The sequence below is a fragment of the Microcaecilia unicolor genome, chromosome 6, assembly GCF_901765095.1.
Source record: "Microcaecilia unicolor chromosome 6, aMicUni1.1, whole genome shotgun sequence".
Taxonomy (NCBI): Eukaryota; Metazoa; Chordata; class Amphibia; order Gymnophiona; family Siphonopidae; genus Microcaecilia; species Microcaecilia unicolor.
In genome coordinates this window covers 157,328,909-157,353,954 of record NC_044036.1, presented here as the reverse complement: position 1 = coordinate 157,353,954, position 25,046 = coordinate 157,328,909, and the positions used below count along the sequence as shown (strand labels likewise).

General features: G+C 42.6%; 1 protein-coding gene across 1 annotated transcript in view; it reads right to left on the bottom strand.

Moving 5' to 3' along the window:
* The window catches only part of DNAH12 (dynein axonemal heavy chain 12), a 314,549-nt gene that overhangs the window by 213,850 nt on the left and 75,653 nt on the right, over positions 1-25,046 (bottom strand). The window contains 7 exon segments of the mRNA XM_030206132.1: positions 7,531-7,703; positions 9,526-9,682; positions 16,116-16,235; positions 17,626-17,908; positions 22,264-22,385; positions 22,554-22,748; positions 24,571-24,771. Coding sequence (XP_030061992.1) covers positions 7,531-7,703; positions 9,526-9,682; positions 16,116-16,235; positions 17,626-17,908; positions 22,264-22,385; positions 22,554-22,748; positions 24,571-24,771 — 1,251 coding nt within the window.

The following is a 25,046-nucleotide window of genomic DNA, read 5'->3' as shown; positions in this document are numbered from 1 at the left end:
ATCTACTCCCAGGGATCGAGGGTCCCGTCCTCTGCTGAAAAAGCGCGGCACTTGGCCATTGGCCGATGACGCCATCAGATCTAGGCTCGGCTGGCCCCAGCGCTTCGTGATGTCCAAGAACGCCTGAGCAGATCGTTGCCACTCTCCGGGCTCCAAGGTATGGCGACTGAGAAAGTCCACCTTGACATTCATGACTCCGGCAATGTGGGCCGCTGAAAGCTGCTCCAGGTTCGCTTCCGCCCACTGGCAAAGACTCATAGCCTCCTTGGCTAGAGGGGCGCTCTTGGTACCTCCCTGGCGGTTGATATAGGCCACAGCCGTGGCATTGTCCGACAGGACCCGTACAGGCTACAACACCAGTACCGGGATGAACTCCAATAACACCAACCGAATGGCTCTGAGTTCCAGGAGGTTGATAGACCACTTGCCTCTGCAGGAGACTAGAGCCCCTGACTGTCCTTCCCAAGCAGTGGGCTCCCCAGCCCATCAAAGAGGCGTCTGTCGTGACGACAATCCACTCCGGGGTCACCAGAGGCAATCCTGCAGACAACTTGTCTGTCTGCGTCCACCAGCTCAGCGCCTTGCGCACTGCTGGGTCCACGGGAAGGCGCACAGCATAATCCTCCGACATCGGAGTCCAGCGCAGCAGCAGAGATAGCTGTAGTGGTCTCATATGAGCCCTGGCCCAGGGCACTACTTCCATCGTGGCCGTCATAGAGCCCAACAGCTGCACGTAGTCCCAAGCCCGAATAGGAGAGGCTACTAGGAACTAGTCCACCTGAGCCTGAAGCTTGACAATCCGATTGTCTGGCAGGAACACTCTGCCCACTTGGGTGTCGAATCGAACTCCCAGATACTCCAGGGACTGAGTCGGGCGCAGCTGGCTCTTCTTCCAGTTGATGATCCATCCCAGGGAGCTCACAAGAGCAACTACCCGGTCCATAGCTTTGCCGCACTCTGCATAAGAGGGGGCTCGGATCAACCAGTCGTCCAGATAAGGATGGACTTGTACTCCTTCCTTTAGCAGGAAGGCCGCTATGACCCCCATTACTTTGGAAAAGGTCCGCGGAGCAGTAGCCAACCCGAAAGGGAGGGCTCTGAACTGGAAGTGTCGTCTCAGGACTGTAAAACGCAGAAAGCGTTGGAGAGGAGGCCAGATGGGAATATGCAGGTACGCTTCCTTGATGTCCAAGGAAGCCAAGAACTCTCCTGCCTTCACTGCCGCTATAACAGAGCGGAGAGTCTCCATGCGAAAGTGCCTCACTTTCCAGGCCCGATTGACCCCTTTGAGGTCGAGGATAGGCCGGACAGAACCTCCTTTCTTTGGAACCACAAAGAAAATGGAGTAACGTCCCTTGCCAATCTGATTTTTTGGCACCGGAACGACCGCACCCAGGCGGATCAGGTTGTCCAAGGTCTGCTGCACTGCCACAGCTTGACCGGAGACTTGCAGGGAGAGAGTACAAACCCGTCTCTTAAGGGTTGGCAGAACTCTAGCTTGTAGCCGTCTCTGATGACTTCCAGCACCCACGCGTCTGAAGTTATAGTGGTCCACTCGCCCAGAAACGAGGACAGCCGTCCTCCAATCTGCACTGGGGCGTGGACCAAGGCCCCGTCATTGGGTACGAGACCCTGGGGGAGGACCGGAGGGAGCACCTCCGGGACGGCGGTCTCTGCGAAAGGAATGCTGCTTGGGGGAGAATTCCTCTTGAAGGAAGAGGGGGCAGAGGAACCCGACTTGCCCGGGCGGTACCGACGGGCTTCCAGCAACCGTCCTCTGGAGGTACCGGGACGAGTACTAGCCCGAGCCCTGACCTCTGGTAATTTCTTGCCCTTAGACGTGCCGTTTTTTGATCGGTCACGATTTTGTCCAGCTCGACCCCAAAGAGCAGCTTGCCTTTAAAAGGCAATCTAGCCAGGCGGGATTTAGAGGCGTGGTCAGCAGACCAATGTTTCAGCCAAAGCCACCGCCGCGCACAGACTGTCTGAGCCATGCCTTTAGCTGAGGCTCTCAAGACATCATACAGCAAGGCTGCCAAATAGGCTAAGCCCGATTCCAGGGCCGGCCAATCAGCCCTCAAGGAAAGATCCGAGGGGGAAGCCCGCTGCACCATAGTCAGGCACGCCCTGGCCACATAGGAGCCGCAAACTGAGGCCTGCAAACTTAAAGCAGCTGCCTCAAAGGACGACCTTAAGGCCGCCTCCAATCTTCTGTCTTGGGCGTCCTTTAGGGCCGTGCCACCTTCCACCGGCAACGCCGTTTTCTTAGTCACCGCAGTGATTAAAGAATCCACGGTAGGCCACAGATAGGCCTCACGTTCACTCACAGCCAAAGGATAGAGGCGGGACATAGCCCTAGCCACTTTAAGGCTCGTTTCCGGGACATCCCATTGAGCCGCAATTAAGGTGTGCATGGCATCATGCACGTGGAAGGATCTAGGCGGGCGCTTCGTCCCCAGCATAATGGCAGAGCCAACAGGGGCTGAGGGAGAGACGTCCTCCGGAGAGGAAATCTTCAAAGTGTCCATGGCCTGTAACAACAGGTTGGGCAAATCCTCTGGGCTAAAAAGCCGCGCTGCAGAGGGGTCATCCGCTCCATCCGAGCGGGGATCTATCTCCTCCAAGGAATCCGCAAAGGACCGTTGGGAGACCTCAGACACGCTGCCCTCATCTACATCGGAGGAGACAAAGTCCTCCAAGGCCTGAAAATCAACCCGAGGACGTTTACCTCTGGGAACCTCAACCTCTTTATCAGAAGAGGGAGCAGGGGCAGCGTTTTGCATGAGGAAAGTCTGATGCAGCAGCAAAACAAACTCGGGGGAGAAACCCCCCAGACTGTGCACTTCCGCAGCCTGGGCAACAGCCCTAGACGCACTCTCAACCGGCGCTCGCAATAGCGGGGGAGAGACAAGCTGCGCATCCAAAATGGCGTCCGGCGCGAAACTCCGCGAAGGAGCCGCGCGGGAAGAACGGCGCTTAACTTTAGCCGCTTTGTGCCGTCGCCCAAATTAAGGGCGTTCATGACATTAATGTCTCCAACCTCAAGGGCGGCCCACGAAGAAGCCGTCCGAGCCGCGTGGCCGGCCAAGATGGCGGAGGCGAGGAGCGGGGGATGGGCGTTTATGGCGGGAAAAAACCGCCATGCCGGAGGAACGACCGGGACATTCATCGGTCACTAAACTGTCACCCATCAAGGGCGAATCAGGTTGTAAAACCCCCGCATCCCCTCTAGAAGCGCTCCAGCGATCCGGGGAGCGACCCTTTGCGCCCTCGCCCTCCGACGCCATATGCCACGAGGAGAAGAATCGGGGAACCCCCTGCCCGCTATAAAAAGGTAAAATTACCTGCTTGCCGCTCCGAGCTGTAACGAACTGGTGTCCCAGTGAGTAGCTGCAATGAACATTTAAAGAAACGTCGAATTAAACGCCTTTAAAGACGTTTAAAATTTTTTTTTTTTTTTTAAACGGAGCCAGCGGGAGGGGGGAGAAAAGGAGGGACCTGGCACCACCAGGTTTGCACTTGCTCAAAAGAGCCCTCAACCCCAGGCCTCAACAAAACCTAAGGATTAGGCTTGGAGGCCTAGCCAGAGCTGCTGCTGTGTGTGACCACCACCTGCTGAGATAGAGAACATACTGAGGAGTTTCCGGCAGCACATGACCACATATAGGGAGGCAAAAGTTTGCTCTCTATCTCCACCTGCTGGTAGATGGACACAACCCACCAGTCTATGGATTGATCAGCTTGATGATATGGAATAGAATAATAACAAAGCATTCTTTCCTGTAAGAATTTATGAACGGTCTATGGAATTTGCATCCCCCTATTAGAAAACGAACTCCAGCTTCAGACTTAAAATCTTGGTTCTCCAACAACTAAACCACAGCGCTGTTCAAACCACTGGAATCAGATCCATTATCGTATCCTAGCTGGAAAATACAGCTCTTAGTAGCAATAATGTATGCTCAAAGAATCAATGAACTACATCCATTGATATATTATTTTCCTATACATACAGATTCTGAGTACTAAAGTATTACTTCTTTCCCCAAATAGTTTCAGACTTCCATAATAATCAGCCTATAGTGTTGCCAGTGTTTTGTCCACCACCTCATGCTAATGACCAATAATGTACACTTTATACATTAGACTGCAGAAGAGTTCTTCAGATATAGTTGCACTGAACACCATTCTCTAACAAGTGTTCATAGCTTTTTCTGTCCTTTGACCCAAAGAGGAAAAATGCTCTACCAACCTGGATTTCAGACTGCATAGATTTCTGTTATGAGAAAGGGGGTTGTCTAGCATTTGGAAGATCACTGCATGGTCCATCCAAACTGCCTAACAAGATAAACTAAAGGCTCAGTTTCAGAGATCTTCTATGATGGATATTTGTAAAGGAGTCACTTGGTCCTCCATTCATAAAGTCACCATACACTAATGTCTTGATCAACCATCCTCTCTGTTATTTAATACGTCAGCCTTCATCCTCTTCTCTATGGGCTCGGGTTGCAAAAAGGAAGAAGAAAGGGAAAAGAAAAGGACACAAATCTGAATCCTTCAACCCTTAGCTCGGAAATCACCAACTGTGTGGTTGTAGCAATCCTTGCTGTCCATAGAGAAAACAGAGCTGCATACCTGTAACAGGTGTTCCCCATGGACAACAGGATTCTACAGCCATATATTTCCTCCCATCACAGCCCAGGGTGAAGCATGCTCTAATAACAGACTGACAGAAATCAACTGAACAGAAGCACAGGAGCTGTGTAGAACCTCAGAAAACTTCTAGAAGATTTCTGAGTTTAGAGAAGCTAACTCCGGTTTGGCTCCATAATGATGATGTCACCTAACTGTGTCGCTGTAGGATTCTTCTGTCCATGAAGAAAATACATTACAGTATGTGTTTTGTTTGGAAGGCTAAATGCATGCCCAATAACAATACTAGATGGATTGATGGTGCCCAATATAAAAGGATAGTTATTAATGTGCACTACTACATTACCACATGCTAACACTATTAAAGCTTGTTACAAATAACTAGGTTCCACTGAATAAAACTGGACCTGCAGTAAAATAACATGCGCTAAAGCAGTAGTGTAGATTAGTAATTATCCTTAGTAGTATTCTTCTGAGCCTGCAGAGAGATGTACAGACAGAGTTAACAGCCATAGTAAGAAGGCACCCCTAAACATGCATCAGGGAAACCATAACTCTAACTAAAATACAAATTTCACATGCCCCCTCATATTTCTCTTCCTTCTGCGATTCTTTTCAAACCTGCTCCTTGGTGTTTCTATGGAACAGTCTTCCTTTATCTATTAGGGATATTGATAATTTCTTGGAGTTTCACAGATGTATTAAAACTTGGTTGTTTAACTAGGTTCAGATCTTAGAAATTTTAGGTTTTTTGAGTACTGTAATTTTTTATTGTGAGGTATTGCAGAAAATTGGGTTTTATATTTTATAATTTACATTTTGATGTTTTATGTGAATGTTTGTTAATATAATTCTGTATGTACAGTTGTAACCCATTCTGGTCGTTATCGGTAGAGCAGGTTAAATACATGAATAAATAAATAAATTCCTTCTTGAACCCCAGTAAGCTTATGTTATAAGCTTTTGGTTTCTACCAGTCTACTCTACCACTGTTTGTATATTCCCCCCCAACTCAAACTCACTCATCATTACAGTGACAGTCTTCAACCAGGACTATACACCAGGTTCCTTCCTCCCTGAGACTGTAGACACTGGATCTGCACCTTTCCCTGTCCCTGCCCACCTGGGGAACAGAAAATATGAGCCAGGTTCCTCCATACGACTGTGCTCTGTACTGCCACTGAACAACTAGTCTGCACCATGCATTTAATAAAGAGGAAGAAAACTATAGATGTGAAAAATGATTTAAAACATACCAGAGAGGGGCGATCCAAGATGGTGCTTTAGTGAGTTGCTGCATCGGTCGCCCAGAGACGTTCTTGGAGTCAGGGCTGTGAAGGATTCCTGAACCCCGTGAGAAATGGGGAAAAGGAGAGGAAAAGTAAGGGTAATTCCCTCAACTCCTACCAGGACTCACCTTCCTCAGCAATTGACTCTCAAACGCTTCGGGGTAACGACGGGACCTAGGAAAGCGTCTTCCCCCACTACTGGTGCCAACTTGCTTGAGTCGACTGGCAGTGCAGACGGGGTTTCCTTAAGCCCCGTCAAGCGTGCGGCTCCACCACAGTCAGAAGGAGGAAGCATGGAAGTGGAGTCTGTAACTCAGCTTCCAGAAGAGGAACCAAAGGAACAGGGAAGGAACCTGCCCATGCAAGATGAGGTGGAAGAGAGAAATCTGGTAGGAGAACAAACCTTAAATTTTTCATCAAAAATAATTACTGATTTAAACCAGTTGATTAAAGCCCCCCCCCCCCCGTGCTCTCATTGGGACCAGTGAACAAACCAGCCGTAGTGACAATGGAGTCACTCTGGGACTTGACTTTCAATTTACATTCTTCCCTTCAATCTTTGATATCAAAAAATAATATGGAAATAAAAGTTTTGTCTGAGGCAGTCCTAATCCAAGTACAAATTAATACCCAACAGATCTCTGGAATTAAACAACTTGGGGAAAATATATATAAGTTGGAGAAATTGAATGAAGCCTCAATTAAAGAGAAAAATTTTACTATGCGTAAAATGGAATATTTGGAAAATCAATCTAAGAAGCTTAATCTGAGGCTAATCAATTTCCCAAGGTCTCCATTGATATCGGCTGTAGATATGGTTAAGAAATATCTGGTTGAGGTTCTAGGGATGCCGAATGACTCACTGCCTCCTATAGTGTGTGTACAGTATATTCAGAATAATATTACATTTGGTGAAGGTGTTTCTCAACCACATATAGGAGATGGTATGAGCTTAACATCCTTTTTGGAATCATTGGAATTTATTACACAGAGAACTACTGCAGTGGTGTCATTTGCCTTGGAAATGGATAGAGATGCCGTGTTGAAACTTTTCTTTAGACATTTGGATTCTTTATTCTTAGGTTCTAAAATAAGAATGTATCCAGATCTATCTAAAGAAACACAAAAAAGGCGCAAGGCCTTTCTGGCTATGCGTCAGAGAACTTTGGCCCTAGGAGCCAATTTTGTACTCAAATTTCCATGTATATGTTGAATATTATTTCAGTCAAAAAATTACCAATTCTTTGATCCTAAGCAATTAGAGGATTTTCTAGTTTCAAAGGAAGAAATGAATGTGAATGTGATCGTTAATTAACAAAAGCACACTGTATGATAGCTAGAGGGACGGAAATAGGTCAGCAATAACTCCTGTTTTGAACATGTTAAAAATGTATTATTAATATTATTAATATTTTATTTTTATTTCCTCTCTTGGATCTATAATTTTGGTAATTGCTAACTATAATGGTCGAAAGTGTTAAGTGAATTTCAACTTAATGTTAATAGTGTTAATTATTTGAACATAATGTTACAAATTGCCATATCATCTCTGTTTGAGTTGTATAATATAAATTAAAAAAAAACATACCAGAGTACGGTAACATCTATCTGTGAGAGGAGTAATGACAAGTCGAGGGGAATTTCCAAGATACTCATAGGCATATTTTACATTACAGTTGATGATACGAACACGGACATTTTCATTTTCCCAGTAATATCGCAATTGAGCAAGCCACTGAAAATCTGTTTCGTGGGAAACCCCTAAGTAAAAATGTAAATCAAGTTAAGTAAGGACAAATCTTCCACAACATAAAGGGATAAGTTTAACAAAGGTGCACACTCACATTCACATGTTATATAGCTTGCATTAAGTTGTGTTACTTACAGCAATTCCTATTTTTCTTGCAATTGGAAACTATTTATTAATAATACAGATTAACAGCATTAGCATACACTAATGTGGTAGTGTACTTCAGTAAATCTAGCCCAAAGAAAGCTGTTTAGTAGACAATCTCTGTTTAGTAGACCAATATGCATAAGATCTTAGCCCCTAACTTGAGGATGTATACATCTAGATCTGGCAAACTGAAATACTTCCCCAAGTTCCTAAATTTAGGTGGCCAGGGAAAAAAAAGGTTCCTAAATTGAGAAAACTTAGGGGGTCTTTTACTAAGGATTAGCGCAAGTTATCTGCAGCAGGGACCATTTTATTCCTACGGGCTCTGCTGCAGATAACTCCAGCTAACCTTTAGTAAAAGACCCCCTAAAAGATGGATTAGACCAAGGGAGAGGTGAATAAAATTAGGAATTTAGCACTGGTATTTAGCACTAGGCATCCAACTCTGTAGAGTGACTAGCAAACCTAAATTTAGGTGCCTCAGTTTTAGGTACCTAATGTTAAATTCCTATTTTAAGCAAACTTAGGAAGCTTAGTTTCAGAAACCTAGATTCCTAAAATTCACCTGAAAGAAGTACCTCACTTAGGGGTCCTTTTAATAATCTGTAAAAAAAATTGGCTTTAGTGCACCCTTGCACAGGTTTTTCCTGCATGCTAAGGCCATTTTTACTGCAGCAGTAAAATGGTCAATTTTCCAATTTTTGTATTAATAGCCATGTACTAATGTTGCCATTAGTGTGTGTTAACTTACTGACACCTATTTTGTAGGTGGTAAGGGCTTATGCACTAATTCTGCGCTGGGCAATGTAACTGCATTGAGTAGTACACTCTCCACCCCCGCCCCACCAGACACAACCCCTCCAACAAATGTCTTAAAATATTTTTCAGTACAAGTATACGCTGATTAGGAACTTACTGCAGGACGCCTGAATGCATCCCAAGGTAAGCCATTTTAAGCTGTGGTAAGTGCACGCTAGCACTTACTGCAGATTAATAAAAGGACCCCTTAGACAAAAAAAAAAAGCTGAGTTCCTAACCTAACAGTCTTACTATAATTAATTATACTATAGTTAGGACAGTATTAAAAATACCGGGGGGCCTTATTCAAAAGCATTTATGTGGTAAGTCAGTGGTTCCCAAACCAGTCCTGGGGGCTCCACAGCCAGTCAGGTTTTCAGGATATCCACAATTAATATTCATCAGCGAGATTTGCAAGCAGTGGAGGCAGTGCATGCAAATCTCTCTCGTGAATATTTATTGTGGATATCCTGAAAACTTGACTGGCTGGGAAGCCCCCAGGACAGGTTTGGAAACCATTGTAGGTAAGTGCCTTTTTTTTTTTAATGAATGGGCCATAAAATAAATTTTACATGGACAAGTTGATGTCCACCCAAAATGTATCTGTTTAGTAAAAGACGGAGTTGGGGTATTCCAGGGTGTGTCATAATCTTATCCGTGTAGCAGTGATATTCAACCACTACCCAGATAAATGTATCTATTTAGGTGGACTGACTAAATAACTGTCCGAACATTAAATGGAGTAGTCCAACCTTAACAGAAACATCCAATGAACACTGGGAATACAGATAAATGGATAAATCTACCACCCATCTTTATGTAATGGCTGGCTTTTTGAATATGGCTCCACTGTGTTCACACTAAAATAAAAACATAAAAAATATATACCGGATTCAATCATTTCCATGACAACATCCCGTGCATGCACATCAATAGTGACTAAAGCACCCAGGGTAGTTCGGGTTTGCTTGGATAACTTTCCTCTCACCAGTTCTACAATTTCATTAAGTTGAAGTTGAAGTAGCTCATAGTAATCTTTTAAACCCTATAAAGAAAAATAATACATTCACTGATGTATATCTATTATTCACTTTTATCACATACCTTTCACTGCCATTCTTCTATGTTCTTAGTGTGATTACTTCTACATAATTTCACTTCGATTCACTCCTTTCCTCAGGTGCAAGTTTTACTCACTAATTCTGAATTTTGAACTTTTAATAGTGTTTACTATTCACATTCATCTTGATTGACAAACATATCATCACCATTATTCACAAGTTTACTTAAGGTTTCTTGAGCTCCTTGCTCAGTATTATTATATTTTTTCTTCATGGTTTTTGTTATGCAATTATTCAATCACTAGTAAAAAAGGCCCGTTTCTGACACAAATGAAACGGGCGCTAGCAAGGTTTTCCTCGGAGTGTGTATGTTTGGGAGAGTGTATGTGAGAGTGTCTGTGTTTGAGAGAGAGAGTGAAAGTGTGAGTGTGTGTATGTGTATGTGTGTGAGAGAGAGAGAGAGAGTGAGCCTGGGTGTGAGTGTGTCTGTCAGAGTGTGTGTGTGAGAATGAGAGTGTGTGCAAGTGCGTATGTGAGACACAGTGTGAGAGAGAGTGTGAGTTTTATTATAGTAGATATATAAAGAATATCTACCCCAAAAATTGTAATGCACCCAAGATCAGGAAGAAAAAGGATTACATCACAGCCTTCAGAGCTGCCAAGGACTCATGTCTAGAGCTTCCTCCTTGACACACACACAAAAAAAGAGGAACAATCCGGAACTCTAAAACTATTAAAGGCAAAATGAAGAAAAATGATAGCTGCAGACAGATCACTGCACGTTCCCCAACCCTTAATTAAAAGCATAGCACTCAGCTGACCTTAGGGAGCTCTATAGGCGTTCTGAGTCAGGATATAAGAGACACACCCTCTCCGAGCAGCCCCCGGCTTACAGCCCACGCCAACGGGGCTAGGCAGGATTGCCTACACAACCACCACCCCGTGCTGTACCGGGCCTAGCACCTCCGCCTTCTCTAAACCACCAGCATTCCCTACCACCCCTCATTTCCTCCCTACCTGCACATAGTTGTTCTCACAATAGTCAGCATCACGGCTCAAGTTTTGGTAGCTTTCTATGAGCACCCCCTTGCCGGCAGGGGTTTCCTCCTCTAGCAGCATTTGCAGTTCGGCTAACTCCAGCGATCTTTGGCATTGCTTGCTAGCCTGTGCAGGGCGGGGTTATGTGCGTCTGACGTCCTGGACGTGCAGGACGTCTGACGCACAGAAGCCCTGCCTGCACAGGCTAGCAATGCCAAAGATCGCTGGAGTGAGACTCAGCAGACAACACAGGACTTCTACTGGCGGGGTTTTGGGTCCCCCGACGGCAAAGTGACGAGACGGTGTGTGGCTTGTGGGGGGGGGAGGGTGTTGCACCTCCTGCATTCTGTGGGTGGGGCTTCTTTTCAACTGCAGCTTTGGTGGATGGCTTGGGGGGGGGGGGTTTGGAGTTGGTTTGCCTCCAGATTTTTTCCGCGGGTGGGTTGGGAGGTTGGTAGGCTGCGTTTCCTAGGCAGGGGGAGGAGTAGGTACTCCTCCACCTGCTTGGTTGCGATCCCCATTCCCTTCCTTTAGTTTACTGTTCTGAAGACAACGTTCTGACGTTTGACGCGTGGGCGGGGCACGGGTCACTGGAGTGGCTTCACCACCATGAATCCACGAACCCTTCAGGGAGTGATTGAGTGACTTCAGAACATTGTCTTCAGAACATTGAGGGTGAGTTTTATTATAGTAGATAAGAAGACTCCTGAGGAAGGCTGAGAAACTGAAATACAGCCTTTGTCGAGTCCACCCTCACTTATGACTGTGTGCTTGCACCCAGACTCATCTGAGACTGTATTCATTTGAGATTGTGTATGCTACAGCTATCAATAAAAAGTTTTTATACTATTATTGGATCATCCTGGTGACTGACTACTTCTGCACTTTTTGTTTGCCCGACATAATGTTTATGAAAAGTTATAGATGTATGAAAACGTTTGGGCACTCTTGATCAAACTCTTGGTGAACAAAAGCTAACAGAACACCAAAATGTAACTTATTTTCAACTACATCTGAAAAGGTATTAATTAAATCCAAATTCAAATCTTAAAGGCTAATTTTTAGTTTCCACCTCCTGCATTTCCCCTCCTTCCTGCTATCTCTTACACCTTGCCTGCAATTCTGTTAGAAGTTGGTTTCTTATAAATATGAATAAATATATAATTTTTTAGGCATCTAAGAGAGCTTCTTTCTTCCCTTATGTGATTTGACAATTATTTACTGGGGGTGGAGGGGGGCATCAGCAAGCCCTAGAATTCCCCTGCCTCCCCATCTGATTTAAAAATGACAGACATTTTTTAGGTGATTTATAAATGATGCTCAAAATGTCCGCTGGAAAAGTTTAGCGTTATGTGCTATTCTATAAAGGGCATTTGTTTTCCTTTCAATGTAGATGTCTCTGTTCCCTTGTCTCCTTTGGCTTTCAATATTAGCATCATATGAAATCAGACTTTTCAAACCCTCTTTTAACTCTTTAGGTTTATTTTAAGCACAGTGCTCTCTTTGACATCACATATTCCAGCACATGTGGGTGTGTTCCTTTTAACCACTTTTTCATGCCTCATATGCACATTTTTTTAAATCTTGCGCCTTTATCGCCCTCTAAGATTATAGTATAATAATGCTTCCCGGTTTTATTTTTATTCCATCTCTCAAATTTATTAATCAATGCTGCTTTTTGTTACTAAATTCAAAAGTAGTCAATCCTATTCAAACACAACACGGATTAGATATATTGGAACTTATATCACCACAAAAACTAACTGAAACTATATCATGAATCAATAATAATGAATGTATGATGTCTATCTATATGTTATATATATTGCTAGACGAGAGTTCAGTATAGGCCGTATAGGCTTTTTGTTACTGGCAGAAAATACGAAACTTAAGTCAACCATTGTTTATTAATTACTGCATTCAATTACTTCTCACAACATTGCTCCCAATTCAAAGAGTGACAGAAAGGATCCCCCTTGTTTTCTTTCTTCGTTCTCTTTTGGTTTTCATTCTCATTTTCTGGTTTGTTTATCATTTCTCATGATGGGATGCCTCCTTTTAATTTTTAAAGTTAAATTGTAAAATAAACCAATACACTCAGGGCTCTGTTTACTAAGCTGCTCTGTAGTACATATTCCTATGGGTGTCTTTAGCATTAGCTCACGCTAATTATTAGCATGCGCCAGAAACACTAGCGCACTTTAGTAAACAGGGCCCTCAGAAAGATATTGATTTTAAATCTGAGGAGTCACATATGTCATACTTCATCACGTTGCAGTTCTTAATCTTTCCTTTGTTTATTAATTAATCACATCCTATCATATGTATTTTATTGTTTGTAATGATTCTTCAAGTTCTTTTTGATATCTATCAGTGCAATTTTCTGTTGTGGTCATCAGCTAATAGGAAAATGATCTTTTAATTAATTATTAATTTCTATGTGTGATTGTAAAGCATTTCCTTTTTTGCACAGTTGTGAACATCATCTTCATTTTTGACGTCCTTATTTCTTTGAATGGACCCTACATTAATTTGAATTAACTGCTTAAGTTATGTAATGGTCATGTACGCATTCATGCAGAATTGTTTTGAAATAATTTTTATAATTTGTATATGTAAAGCATTGACTGCCAACATGATTTAGTGGTGTTTCCCTATTTGCAGTTACTTGATGTCATTTATCTTTTTATGTTACTTTGTGTGTTTTTTAAAATATTTATGCACTTAAAAAAATCTGTGTATATCTTTTTAAAATGATTTGTATATATCTTTTTAAAATGATTTGTGTATCTCTTTTTAACACTCCTCTTTTAATATTCTTTTAATCATAAATGTTATACAATAATGTATTCCTTTTGGTTTAAATTGTCATTTATTGATGTGTACATTATTTGCAGAATCCTGGGGCAGGCACTAGGCACTGAAACACAGTTCTGTGTTGAGTCTTTTTGGTCTATTTGTTGGAATAAAAACTGTCAGGTAGAAGCTCAAAACTCTGGTGCTGTTCGGATCAACGCTAAAGAAATATCACCCAATCAGTGCTGCAAAACAGCTCCCTAATGTTCATTGATAATGACATGCAAATTTAGACATGATGTCAGCACTCAACATTAGGGAGCTGTTTCCAGTTCTGTGGGAGAATTGTGCCTGGGCATGCACTTAAAAGCCCAGGCACAATCCTCCTGCAGAAGAGGTTTGACAGGTCAAATCTAAAGCCTTGGTAGTCGTTAAGCTCCACCCAGCACATCCCAGGATGCACCAGGCAGGGTGCCACCATTTTGGAGGAGTTCCTCCTCCTGCTTTAAGGTATGAGGGTGTTTAGGGGGCGGGTCTACCAGTAGACCGCCAGATTAGCCCTCAGGTGTGAGATTAGGACTATCCTGGCCTGGCAAGAGTCCACTGGACCACCAGGTTTTTATGTCTTTTCAGTGTGTGGGGGGGGGGGGGGTGTGGGGGGTATGCATTTGAAGGGGTAAGGGATCTGGGGGTCCACTGGACCTCCAGGCCCTTGTGTTTGAGGGAGGTTCTGGAGGTTCACCAGATCTCCAGGCCCTTGTGTGTGAGGGGGTGGGGTCTGGAGGTCCTATAAAGCATGCATTTGCATGCTAAACAGGGTCTCCCCATGCCCAGACAAACCCTAATGCCAGCTCCATGCTGGCATAGGGTATGCCATGGGAACAGCGTCCTTGTTTGGGGTGCTGCCCACTGAGCATTGGGGAGGAATACTGATGACCCTGTTTAGCATGCATTTGAATGCAATTAGTGTTCAGAGCCAACGGCTCATTATTTCACACGCTTGACGACTATAATCATCATGCGCCGGCAAATGCAGGCGCTAGTCTAGTGCTAATAGCCTCTAGCACCTGCGTTTGCTTTTGATCATCTGGGCCTGTGTTTGAAGAACTGTCAACTCCCTCGAGTTTTTAGAAGCGCCATTCTTTTACCCTACTCTTCTAGACTGTTACTGCTGCTTTCAAAGGGTTCTGGGTTCCTCCACTTTTTATGGTAGAAGTTTCTGCCAAAAATCTTTTAGCATTCTCTTTGGTGACTCATCTCCTTGGTGTCCAAATATACATTCTCTTAAGTAAATAAAAATTTTATCATTGATAGTTGTCTTGGTACAACACAACAATTTATTACAAACTAGCCGTTAAGCCCGTTAAAACGTGCAAGCTTTTTGTTTTTTAAAAATGTAATGAAAGAGCGAAAGGAAGAAATGAAAGTTGAGGGATGAGTTTTTTCTTGTTGTAAATTTAAGAACTCTCACCTCCATCCATCCATGTCCAGCAACCCTCCTCTCTCCCCTGCCCTCCCCTCCCCTCCATCAATCCATGTCCAGCAACCCTGCTCTCTCCCCTGCCCAGCAGCCCTCCTCTCTCCCCTGGCCTCCCCCCATATCCAGCAAACCTCCTCTCTCCCCTGCCCTCCCCCCATGTTCAGCAACCCTCCTCTCTCCCCTGCCCTCCCCCCATGTTCAGCAACCCTCCTCTCTCCCCTGCCCTCCCCCCATATCCAGCAACCCTCCTCTTTCCCTTGGCCTCCCCCCCATCCACCAACCCTGCTCTCTCCCCTGCTCTCCCCCCATGTCCAGCTACCCTCCTCGCCGCCGCTCCCTCCCCCCTCCATGCCGGGCCCCCCTGCACTCACATGTCAGCACCTCTCACCTCCGTGTGAAAGCACTGCAGCGCTTTCACACAGAGGTGAGAGGCGCTGTCATGTCAGTGCAGGGGGCCCGACACGGAGGGAGGAGGGCGCGGCGGTGGCAACATTGGAGAGGGGGGTGGAGGCTGGTGCTTCGGCGACCTCGGGGAGGGTGGTGGAGGGGGTAGCGCCGGCGGCGACCTCATGGGGATGGAGGGGTGGGAGCGGCAGCGTAGTTAGGGGTCCAAGCACAGAGGGGGGAGGGAGCAGCAGCGACATCGGGGAGGGGGGTGAAGGTTGGTGCGCCGGTGACCTCGGGACACCGGGCTCTCAAAGGCGGTTCCCACGGTGGACTCTGCGGCTGTCCGGTTCTCAGAGAAAGGGGCTGCTGCTGCTCTTTCTGCTGTCTCCCTCCCCTTAGCAATGCACATAGCCTCAGTCGGTGGAAGGGGCAGGACAGTGACACCAGCAATGGATCACTGTGACCTGCTGCGCATGCGCGGAACGTTGCTCTCTGAACGTTCGGCCTGTATTGCTGGTGGAGGTGGAGCTTGAACTTTTGCTCTCTCAACGTTTGGGCTCTACTGCACATTTGCGGGTGAGTCGGTCCAAGCTCATTTATATAGACTGATGTTTACCAACTGTAGGAAAACAAAATTTCAGGTTGACCTCCAATCACCATACAGATTGAAATGAAACAAACAAAAAAAAAGTACAGTAAAATTGTCCTTGTAGTACCTCTGGTCCACTACCAATGGCTTCAGTAACCTCAATGGTCCAGAACATTTGAGAAACACACAGCACCACCTGCCCAGGCCACTCTCTTACCCAGTCTTTTCTTTGTGTGTCAGGATATGCCTGAAGAAGAAAATACATATATATAATATTTAAACAATGAACGCTAGAAACTATTATAGAAACGTGTATAGTATAATTTATCTGTTGTAGTACTAAGATCTTTTAAAATTATTTAGAACAGTTCAGTACAGTAACAAGTTGTAAAGTGCAGTATTACCGTGTGACTCAATAGAACATTTCTCCTTTCTATATTTGCAGACTCGGGGTGTGGTGTATGTGCACTGTGTGATTGGGTAGTGATTATAACAGTGTTTGTGAAGAAGGGTGTAGGTGTAGGTGTAGGTGTTTGTGTGCAAAGGGTCTAGGAAGATTATGTCTGTAACTCTTTGGGTAAGGCTGGAAGTGTCAGGAGGTATATGCATCTGAGGAATATGAGGAGCATGGCGATATGCAATGTAGAAGAAAGTTGTATATTTTTGATAAGGAGTGAGATTGAAGGCAAGAGTAAGGCTCTCCAGATGATACATCCAAGGTATGTATCTAGTTTTGCTTTATTAAAATTTGTATACATTGCCTACTTATTAATAAAAACAGGAATCAGCAGCAGTGGTGGTTGAGGTAGAAGGAGAAAGATCAAAGTATTTAACATAGTGAGAAATATATAGAAAGGAAAAAAGCATTAAAAGAAAATTAACAATTAAAAGTCAAACAGAAACAATACAAATCTCAAAGATTTGCTGGCAATTCAATGATATCAAAAAGCACTTATTTCTGAAGGTGGCCTGGCAGTTTCCTCCTCCTCCTTTGGCCTTCCATCTTAATCTGTAATGGGGCCAGGATCCAGAACTACAAGTCTTCATTCACAACTATCCAGGGATTTGTTCCCCATATATTTATACCCTCCTAACTCCCTACCCTAATCATCTTAATCATTGTGGAACTACTACTAGTCATAGGTTTTAAATCCAGGCCCCAGGTGTTGCCATAATAAAATGGTTAACACTGTCTCCCTCTCTAGGTGCAGTGAATACTGCTTCCATAGTGTCCCCACCTCTATCCAACCCAGGGCATGGAAATTTTGACCACGGAATTAAGCCAAGGTTCTTTTCATGGCAGTGTGCAACATGGCTACTGAGCCATCAATAGATATTTTTTAACCCAGCCGTTTCTCCCTGTGCAACTACCCAACAATTTTCCCTTTATTTTAATGCCCTTTTCCTTTCTACATACTTAGTCCACTTATTATAGTGACCATCTTTCAGCAAGGTTTATATATCGTACTAGGGCTCCTTCTGAATCCTTATAAAATTGGTCCTTAAATCTAACCACTAGGTGCCCCCCTTGAGTGACAATTACACTTCACTCTACAGTGATCCCAGCCCTAGTCAAAACACGGGGATTAAAGTAGGAGAGCATACATTTGATACAGAAATGCTAAAAAAAATCATACCAATTTTGAACAAGCAATAACATCATGTATACTCTTCAGCATTATATCTTCCACTTGAACAAGCCACTTTTCCACAGCTCCTCGAGCTTCAGAGGTTGAAATGATCTGAATCAGTTCCACCTGCTCGCCTTCTGTACTGTACATTGCTTTAATATCCAGATTGGGAAGGAATTCTAATTTAGCAATGCCTTCAAAACATTTCTTCAAGTGAGGCTGAACTCGCAGTGGGTCTTTAGTCTCTGACAAGATCTCCAGCATTTCATCATTGGACAAGAAGAAAAAACTAGAAAAAAATAATTCACAAGTAATGGCTTATTAATGCTGTTTTAGAGCTGTAGTAATTGATATCAAGCTCTATATACTAGTACTAAAGAGTTTCTCCCTTGTTATGTCTATGCTAAATAATTGTAATAAATAAATCAGATCAATAGAAGACTAAACCGGGCAGTTATGAGAGTGATTTTCTAACAATGTGCATATTAAAACATACGTATATACTTTTCTCTATGCAGTCTTCACTGAATTTTCAAAGCTAACGTACACTTTGAAAATTACCCCATGGAAATCAAATACTTAAATTTATACCTGCTCTTTGGCATGCACAAATTTTCTGGATTAATTTATGTGCATTTTGTGGAATTTTCATAAGTATGCATGTAAATGCAAACTCCTCCCCAACCTTGCCCCCAGGAATGCCTTTGATTAAGCTAATAAAATTTATAAGCGTGCAAAAAGTTGTATATGAATACGTTTACCCACATGTTGGGCATGCAGTTTTATAAAAGCTTATTTCTGCAGGTAAAATATTGTTCTATCAGTAGAGATAATGTTTTTAATTACCATCTCAGATCAGTAAAATGAGACTAAGAGCCTTATATACTAATCCATGAAAATGTTCATGGATTAATATCCATTTTTGTGAAATTTATCTACAACATACAAATACGCTCCTGTCTAATCTGCATCTGTAGGCAAATTTTGCACATTTGTTTTGTGTGTAGTCAAGAACGTGAATTTTGCACATTCCTGGAAGTAGAACCATAAAAAAATCTTTTAAAAAGGTAAATTTCCCTCAACAGCAGTATAATTTAAAATGACTATCATGTCCAGCTTCAAAGGACCCCCGTTCCCTGGGGCCTCCAATCCCTGGTGGGCCAGTAGCCCTGACCCTGTGCATATGAGGGAACTCATGGCCCTCGTGATCTAGTGTCAGGCTTCCCAGCACTAAAATAAGGAATGAATGAAAATGTATCTCCTCAAGCACCACCCTTCTTAGGGCCTAATCATTAAAACCACTAAAACTGAAGACTAGCCCTACTCCTTATTTCCCACCCCCAACTGGGAATATTGGGGGCAGCATCAATCCCCACTTGCTTCAGCCCCAGTGAGTGCACTAGCAGCTGTTTGCATCACATGAATGGTAACACAGGCAAAAAATGTCTTTTTAAAGTCCTTTTACACATTTAGCTAAGACTCAGCAGTTGACTCCTGATGAAGGCTTGTGTAGAGTCTACATATCTGGGACTTGATTATTAAAACCGTGCTTTCAGCAATTTGGAGTGTCTTGATGCATTGTTTCCTTCCTTCCACCCTTGTGGTTGTCTCAGCCCCAGTGACTGCCATGTCTAAATGATGCGGTCTGACCCCTAGCAGTAGTATTGCTGTACTACCACTAAAAATCAGGCTGCAGAATAAGGGAGTATGGCCTTACTTGGGAGCCAGACCCTAACGCTTACCCTTATCACAATACTAACACTAGGGTTCAAGTGGAACCATTTCAGAAGCTCTGTTCCCCAGTGTAGATGCAAACGGGGATTGCTTTTGCCTCCAATATCCTGTGGTTGAAGATTCCTAAGAGTTAGGGGAAAATGACTGGCCCTCAGCTTTAGGAAGGGGCCCTAAAAGGGATGAGGTTTTAGGGCAGTTATATTTTTCACAAACATTTATCATAGGACTTAGGAGCATATACATTACACAAAATCATGGGATGTTTATTTATGGTCACTTGAGCCACCACATAATGACCTTCAGGTCCCTGAGTGACAGTGTATTTGCAGGTCCAGAGACTGCCTAAACAGGATGAGAACTCGCACCTTTCTCTGAACCACAGGGTATTCAACCAGGTCACCCACCCACCATTTCTGAAATTTAGAATGTTCCTGTAAAAGGGCCACATCAACCTTATGACGATTGAGGAATTGCAAAATCTTCTGCATCTTAATTGGAGAGGTCACCCCTCCTACATTCCAAGATGAAATTTTTAAAGGACCCAACTATCCATTAGTAGTAGAGGCCTCACATTGAATGAGAAGAATCCTTTAAAAAAAACAAAGGAGCCAGATATCCTATCTTACAGAAGCCCCACCTTCTCCCACCATGAACTACCATACCCCTCCCCCCCCCCCACCCCCGGTACAAAACTTCAGACCACCCACCAGTGTCCTAACCCTGGGAGCTGCAACTTCCCCTCCAAACCAAAGAATCAAAAAATATAAGTCAATCCCTGCTTCATATAAAAGTCTGCATTGCTAGACACATAAAGAGCAATATTACCAGCGTGCCGCTGTGACTCTACAGACAGCAAAGATAGCAAACATATAAGAATAGCCATGTATAAAACATCAAAAAGAGCAGTTAACTGTAGATAGCCACTTTCATCCAATAGGCATCGCCAAGTTTGAAGCATCAGAAACAGTAGTTAAATGTGGATATTCATTTTAATCCAATGAGAAATCTATGTGGCATTTGTTCCGCATTGAAGAGCGTGAACAACAGTAGATTTCAAAATGTTTTATTCTTTCTTCCATTATAGTGCCTCCATCCAAGAGAAGTGCATAACAAAATATGAGCAGTATCTGTGATGAGTTCATCACAGAGAAGAGGATAGAATGATTTAGAAGCCTCTGCCACTGAGGTCAACTCTTGAGTTACCCCATTATGAAAGATCCAGAGTTTGGCCGGGTAGGCCAAGGTGAAACGGATATGTCTTTTAACCAACTCTGTGCAAAGAGGGGCATAAATCTTCCACGCTGCTGAGACCTCTGCTGAGTAGTCTTGGAAGCAGAGAATAATCTTGTCCTCATATTTCAACTGCTTCCCTCTTCACAATGTTCAAAGAATGCGCACCTTATGAATATAATTTAGCAGTTTAAAGATTACCACTTTTGTGGGTGCGCCTTAACGTCTCAGCACTGACCCAGATGATGGGCCCATTCTATAAGCAAGGGGCCACTCGCACGTTGCAAAGAAAGATTATTCGCCAACCACTGCTCCAGGAAAATAAGCAGGTCTGATTTGGGGAGCTCATCTGGGAACCCCACCAGGCAAAGGTTATTCCTACATGAGCAATTTTGCAACTCGTAAAGTTTAGTTTCCAAGTTGCGGATGCGAGTATCCACATGAGGTCCATGATCCTCCATCACCCGCAGCGAATCCTTGACCTCGCTCACAAGGTGTTGTATTTCCTGTACATCTCTGGAGAGGCTGGTAAACTTTACTTCCATGATCTCTAATTTGTCCAAGATGCGTTGAAACTGTTTGTCCATTGTTGATTCTATGGCCACGCTCACCTCCAAAATTATCTCCGCGGCCCACACGGAGCTGGGGGAAGGAGATGGAGGGCACGTTCTTATCCGCCATTTTCGCCACAGGCACTTGACTTTTTTCCCGGTCTTTTTTTGCGGCTCTGGCAGCCATCCTGGTGTAAATAACTCTCCAAAATCCAACTCTGGAGGTAGCAAATGTTGAATAAGTTGTATTCAGTTGGAAAAAGCACTATAGCAGAGAATCTAGTGCAGTTTAGAGCAGGAGAAACTGAAGCTCCCAGACCTCTGTTCTCACTCCTGTCTCACCAAACTGGATGTACATGGTCCCATTTTATGTAATGACATCCTGTGCTAAAATAATCCAACTTAACAGGAGTTCATGTTGATAACTTCCACCCTTAGTGCAGTGTCAGATCAACAGCTAATCAGATTGGACCCAGTTTTGGAACTCACTGCCCATGACATTGCATCCTGAATTAATTATCCAGATTTCAGGATAAAACTTAAGGGCTTTCTGTTTACTTATATAATTTACTTACTGGTTGAAGTCTCTTACTCAAATTATCTTAAAACTTCAGAATTTTCTACTGTTAACTTCTAGACTCCTTATCTGCCTTATGTTAATTATATTTTTTTCTTATTTATATATTTTATTTTATATAACCCCCCTATAAGATGTTTTATAATTAACATGTAATGGTATGTCTATTTTGTTCTTAGAACTGTGTATGTTTCAATGATTACCCAGAAATTCAGCATATAAAAATTTAACAAGAAGAAAATGAAATGAAACTTGCTTGCTAATAGAATGTTAGAGTGTGAATGGTGTACTAGGATTAAATTAGTGTAATGAATGAGATTATATTTGGGAACTAGAAACAAAGTATAAAATGCATACTGGACTGAACACAGCACTGTAATATTGTTATTTGAAGCTGTATCATCTGTGTAGCTCTACATCCTTATAAAAGTTTTTTTTTAAAGTAATCTCTGCTAAAATAAATACCAGGAAATGTTCCGTAAACTGAGAGCAGATTTACACTACTAATGCACAGAAAACAAGTATTGTTATTATAAAGAGAATAAAGTATACCGAGGAAAGAAGAGACGTTTCTTCTCAAGGTAAGCATTGAGTCCTTTCATAATTTTATCTAACAGCGAATTGCAATCCTGAAGTTTCACTAGTAAACCTGTCATGGAAGTTGCAGCAAGGACCTGTAGGAACAGATATAACATTTATTTAGCTATGTACCAAATCACATACAAAATACCACTGTAAAGAAAGCATAACAGTTCTTATACTCAGAATTCAACACAAATAGTTTGATGAAAAGTAAAAGTAGAGCACTGTAATCTGTAATCATTTGCACCTTACTACAATACCTTAGAATCCTTAACACAGTGTTTCATGATATCTCTCCAGTTTCTGTCAACTGTTTGGAAGAGACGTCCTTCTTCTGGCATCTGTTGCATGATGTCTTCAGAAGAAAAGATAGGCTCTAGGTAAAGCCACTGAGCTTGCACTTTCAACCATTCATCAATAATTTCCTGAATTTCAATAAGACGGTTCTCCCATTGCTTGACAAATAGAGCAAAATATGAAAATAATAGTCAGTACTAAAGGAGAAATAAATGGAGTATAAATAATAAAGAAATGAAGTACTTAGACTTCCAAGTTCCACTCATTTGCAAAGCACTTAAGACTTACAAAGTTCCATAGGTTACTATGGGGGTCTTTTACTAAAGCTTAGCTTGAGTTATCTGCAGCAGGGCCCATAGGAATAAAATGGGCCCTGCTGCAGATAACTCAAGCTAAGCTTTGGTAAAAGACCCCCCATGTAACTTTGAAGTCTAAGTGCTTTGAAAGTACGCCTCTATGTAACTTTGTAAGTCTAAGGCCCTTGTTTGAATGGGAGTGTCAGCAATGTGGCTTTGTAAAGAAGGGGTAAGTGCTTTGAAAATACGCCTCTATGTATACAAGACTTAGTTTAATTATTCAAATTTATATTGTAGTTTACTGTGCCTGTAAATATGCTAGGTTAGATATGTATGAAAGATTGAACTACTGTACTGCTTTGTATGAAAAGCTCATCTTATAGGAAATTGGATTAATTCATGCATTTCTCGAAAGTTCAAGGTGAGTTATATTCAGGTACACTAGGTTATTTCCCTGTCCCAAGACGGCTCACGTCTAAGGGGCATGTTTTATAAAAAGAAAGAGTCACGGATTTGATGTACTGTCTTTCTGTGGAACAACCAAAGCAATTTACATTTTTTTATATGCAGGTACTTTCTCTGTCCCTACAGGGCCTACAATCTAAGTCTATTCAGGCGCTATGAATGAGCATGGATACACCACAACACCACCTACTGAGATGGCTTTAAGTAAGCCTGCATTATCTGCACAGTTGACAGGTAGCATATGCTACTTACTACACATTGATGGCAATGTGCAGCCCCAGCCAATCTCCACATTATCCTGTCCAGTCCCTGCCAAATTCTGACTTAAGCAGAGAGTACCAAAATTTTATCGCACAGGCAGTTTTAACATGCACTAGTGTTGGCTAGTGCTAATGGTTAGTGCGTGCTAAAACCCAAGCTAACTGCTTACTGCACCTTAGTAAACAGGCCCCTTTGCTTTTACCTAAGGCAATGGAAGGTTAAGAGATTTGCCTAAGATCACTAGGAGCAACAGTGGGATTTAAACCCTGACTTCTCTGGTTCTCTGCTCATTGTTCTAACCATTACTGTACTACTCCAGAAAAGCATGATTTTTTTTATTATTATTATTATTATTATTATTATTATTAGCATGATTTGAAGAGCACATACCAGATGTATGCAGTTCTTTAGGTATACACAATGGGCAGTCCTATTCCTTGAAGCATACGGTCAACTCAAGACAGACCAATGAGATGCATAACAAGAAACAACAAAGAGCACAGTGCAATTCACTGGAGAATTTTGATGGAGCATCAGCAGATATGATATTACAGCTGTCAATGTTTACAGAGGACTCTGGTTATGGATGTAATCACTGATAAACCTATTCAAATAATAAGTTCAATCAGTGGCGTAGCCACAGGTGGGCCACTTCTTCCCTAGGCTCACCCAAAATCTGTTGTCTAGCTATGCCCCTGAGTTCAATATTTAAAGTAAGATACCACTGCAAAGTTTTATAGAAAATAATTAATATAGCAAAGCAATACTCTAATTTTTGGACAATTATAAATTTATTTGATTGTCAAAAAATCCATTAAAATATATATGAAAAGACACAAACTAATAAGTGAGCTGCAGTGAGAATATTTGAATTAAGTTCATGTGGTATTACAAACTACAAATGTCAATGGTCATTTCTGCACCTACTGTACAATACAAAAGGAAATATTACATATACCTTGATTTCTTCCTCAAAGGGTTTAATAAAAGGTGATCCTCTCATTGTTTGAGTTTTTACAATCTGGTCATCTAGAGTTGTCTGAATCTCATCTACTGCAGAGAGAATGGACACTCCAGTTTCCCGATATTGGCTGGTATTGAAAAAAATGCCATCCCAGGTTTCTACCATGTTGTGCATTGTTTTCTCCAGTGAGAACTCCTGTACAATGCAAGTAGTAGTAAATAACTTTTACACAGAACAACATTTTTCTAGACCATTGTTAGTATTTTCATATCATTTTATTTGCCATCTTTAGTTCCCCAAACAAGTTCCTTCTATTCCTATGACTTCCAAACCAATTACTTTACTTTACATTATTTGATTATTCACCTCAACAAAACAGCCTGAAGCGAATTACAATTTAAAGAAAAAGAAAACATTTTTAACACATAAATTGACCCTAACAAATTTCAGATCTGAGAGTTAATCAGTCT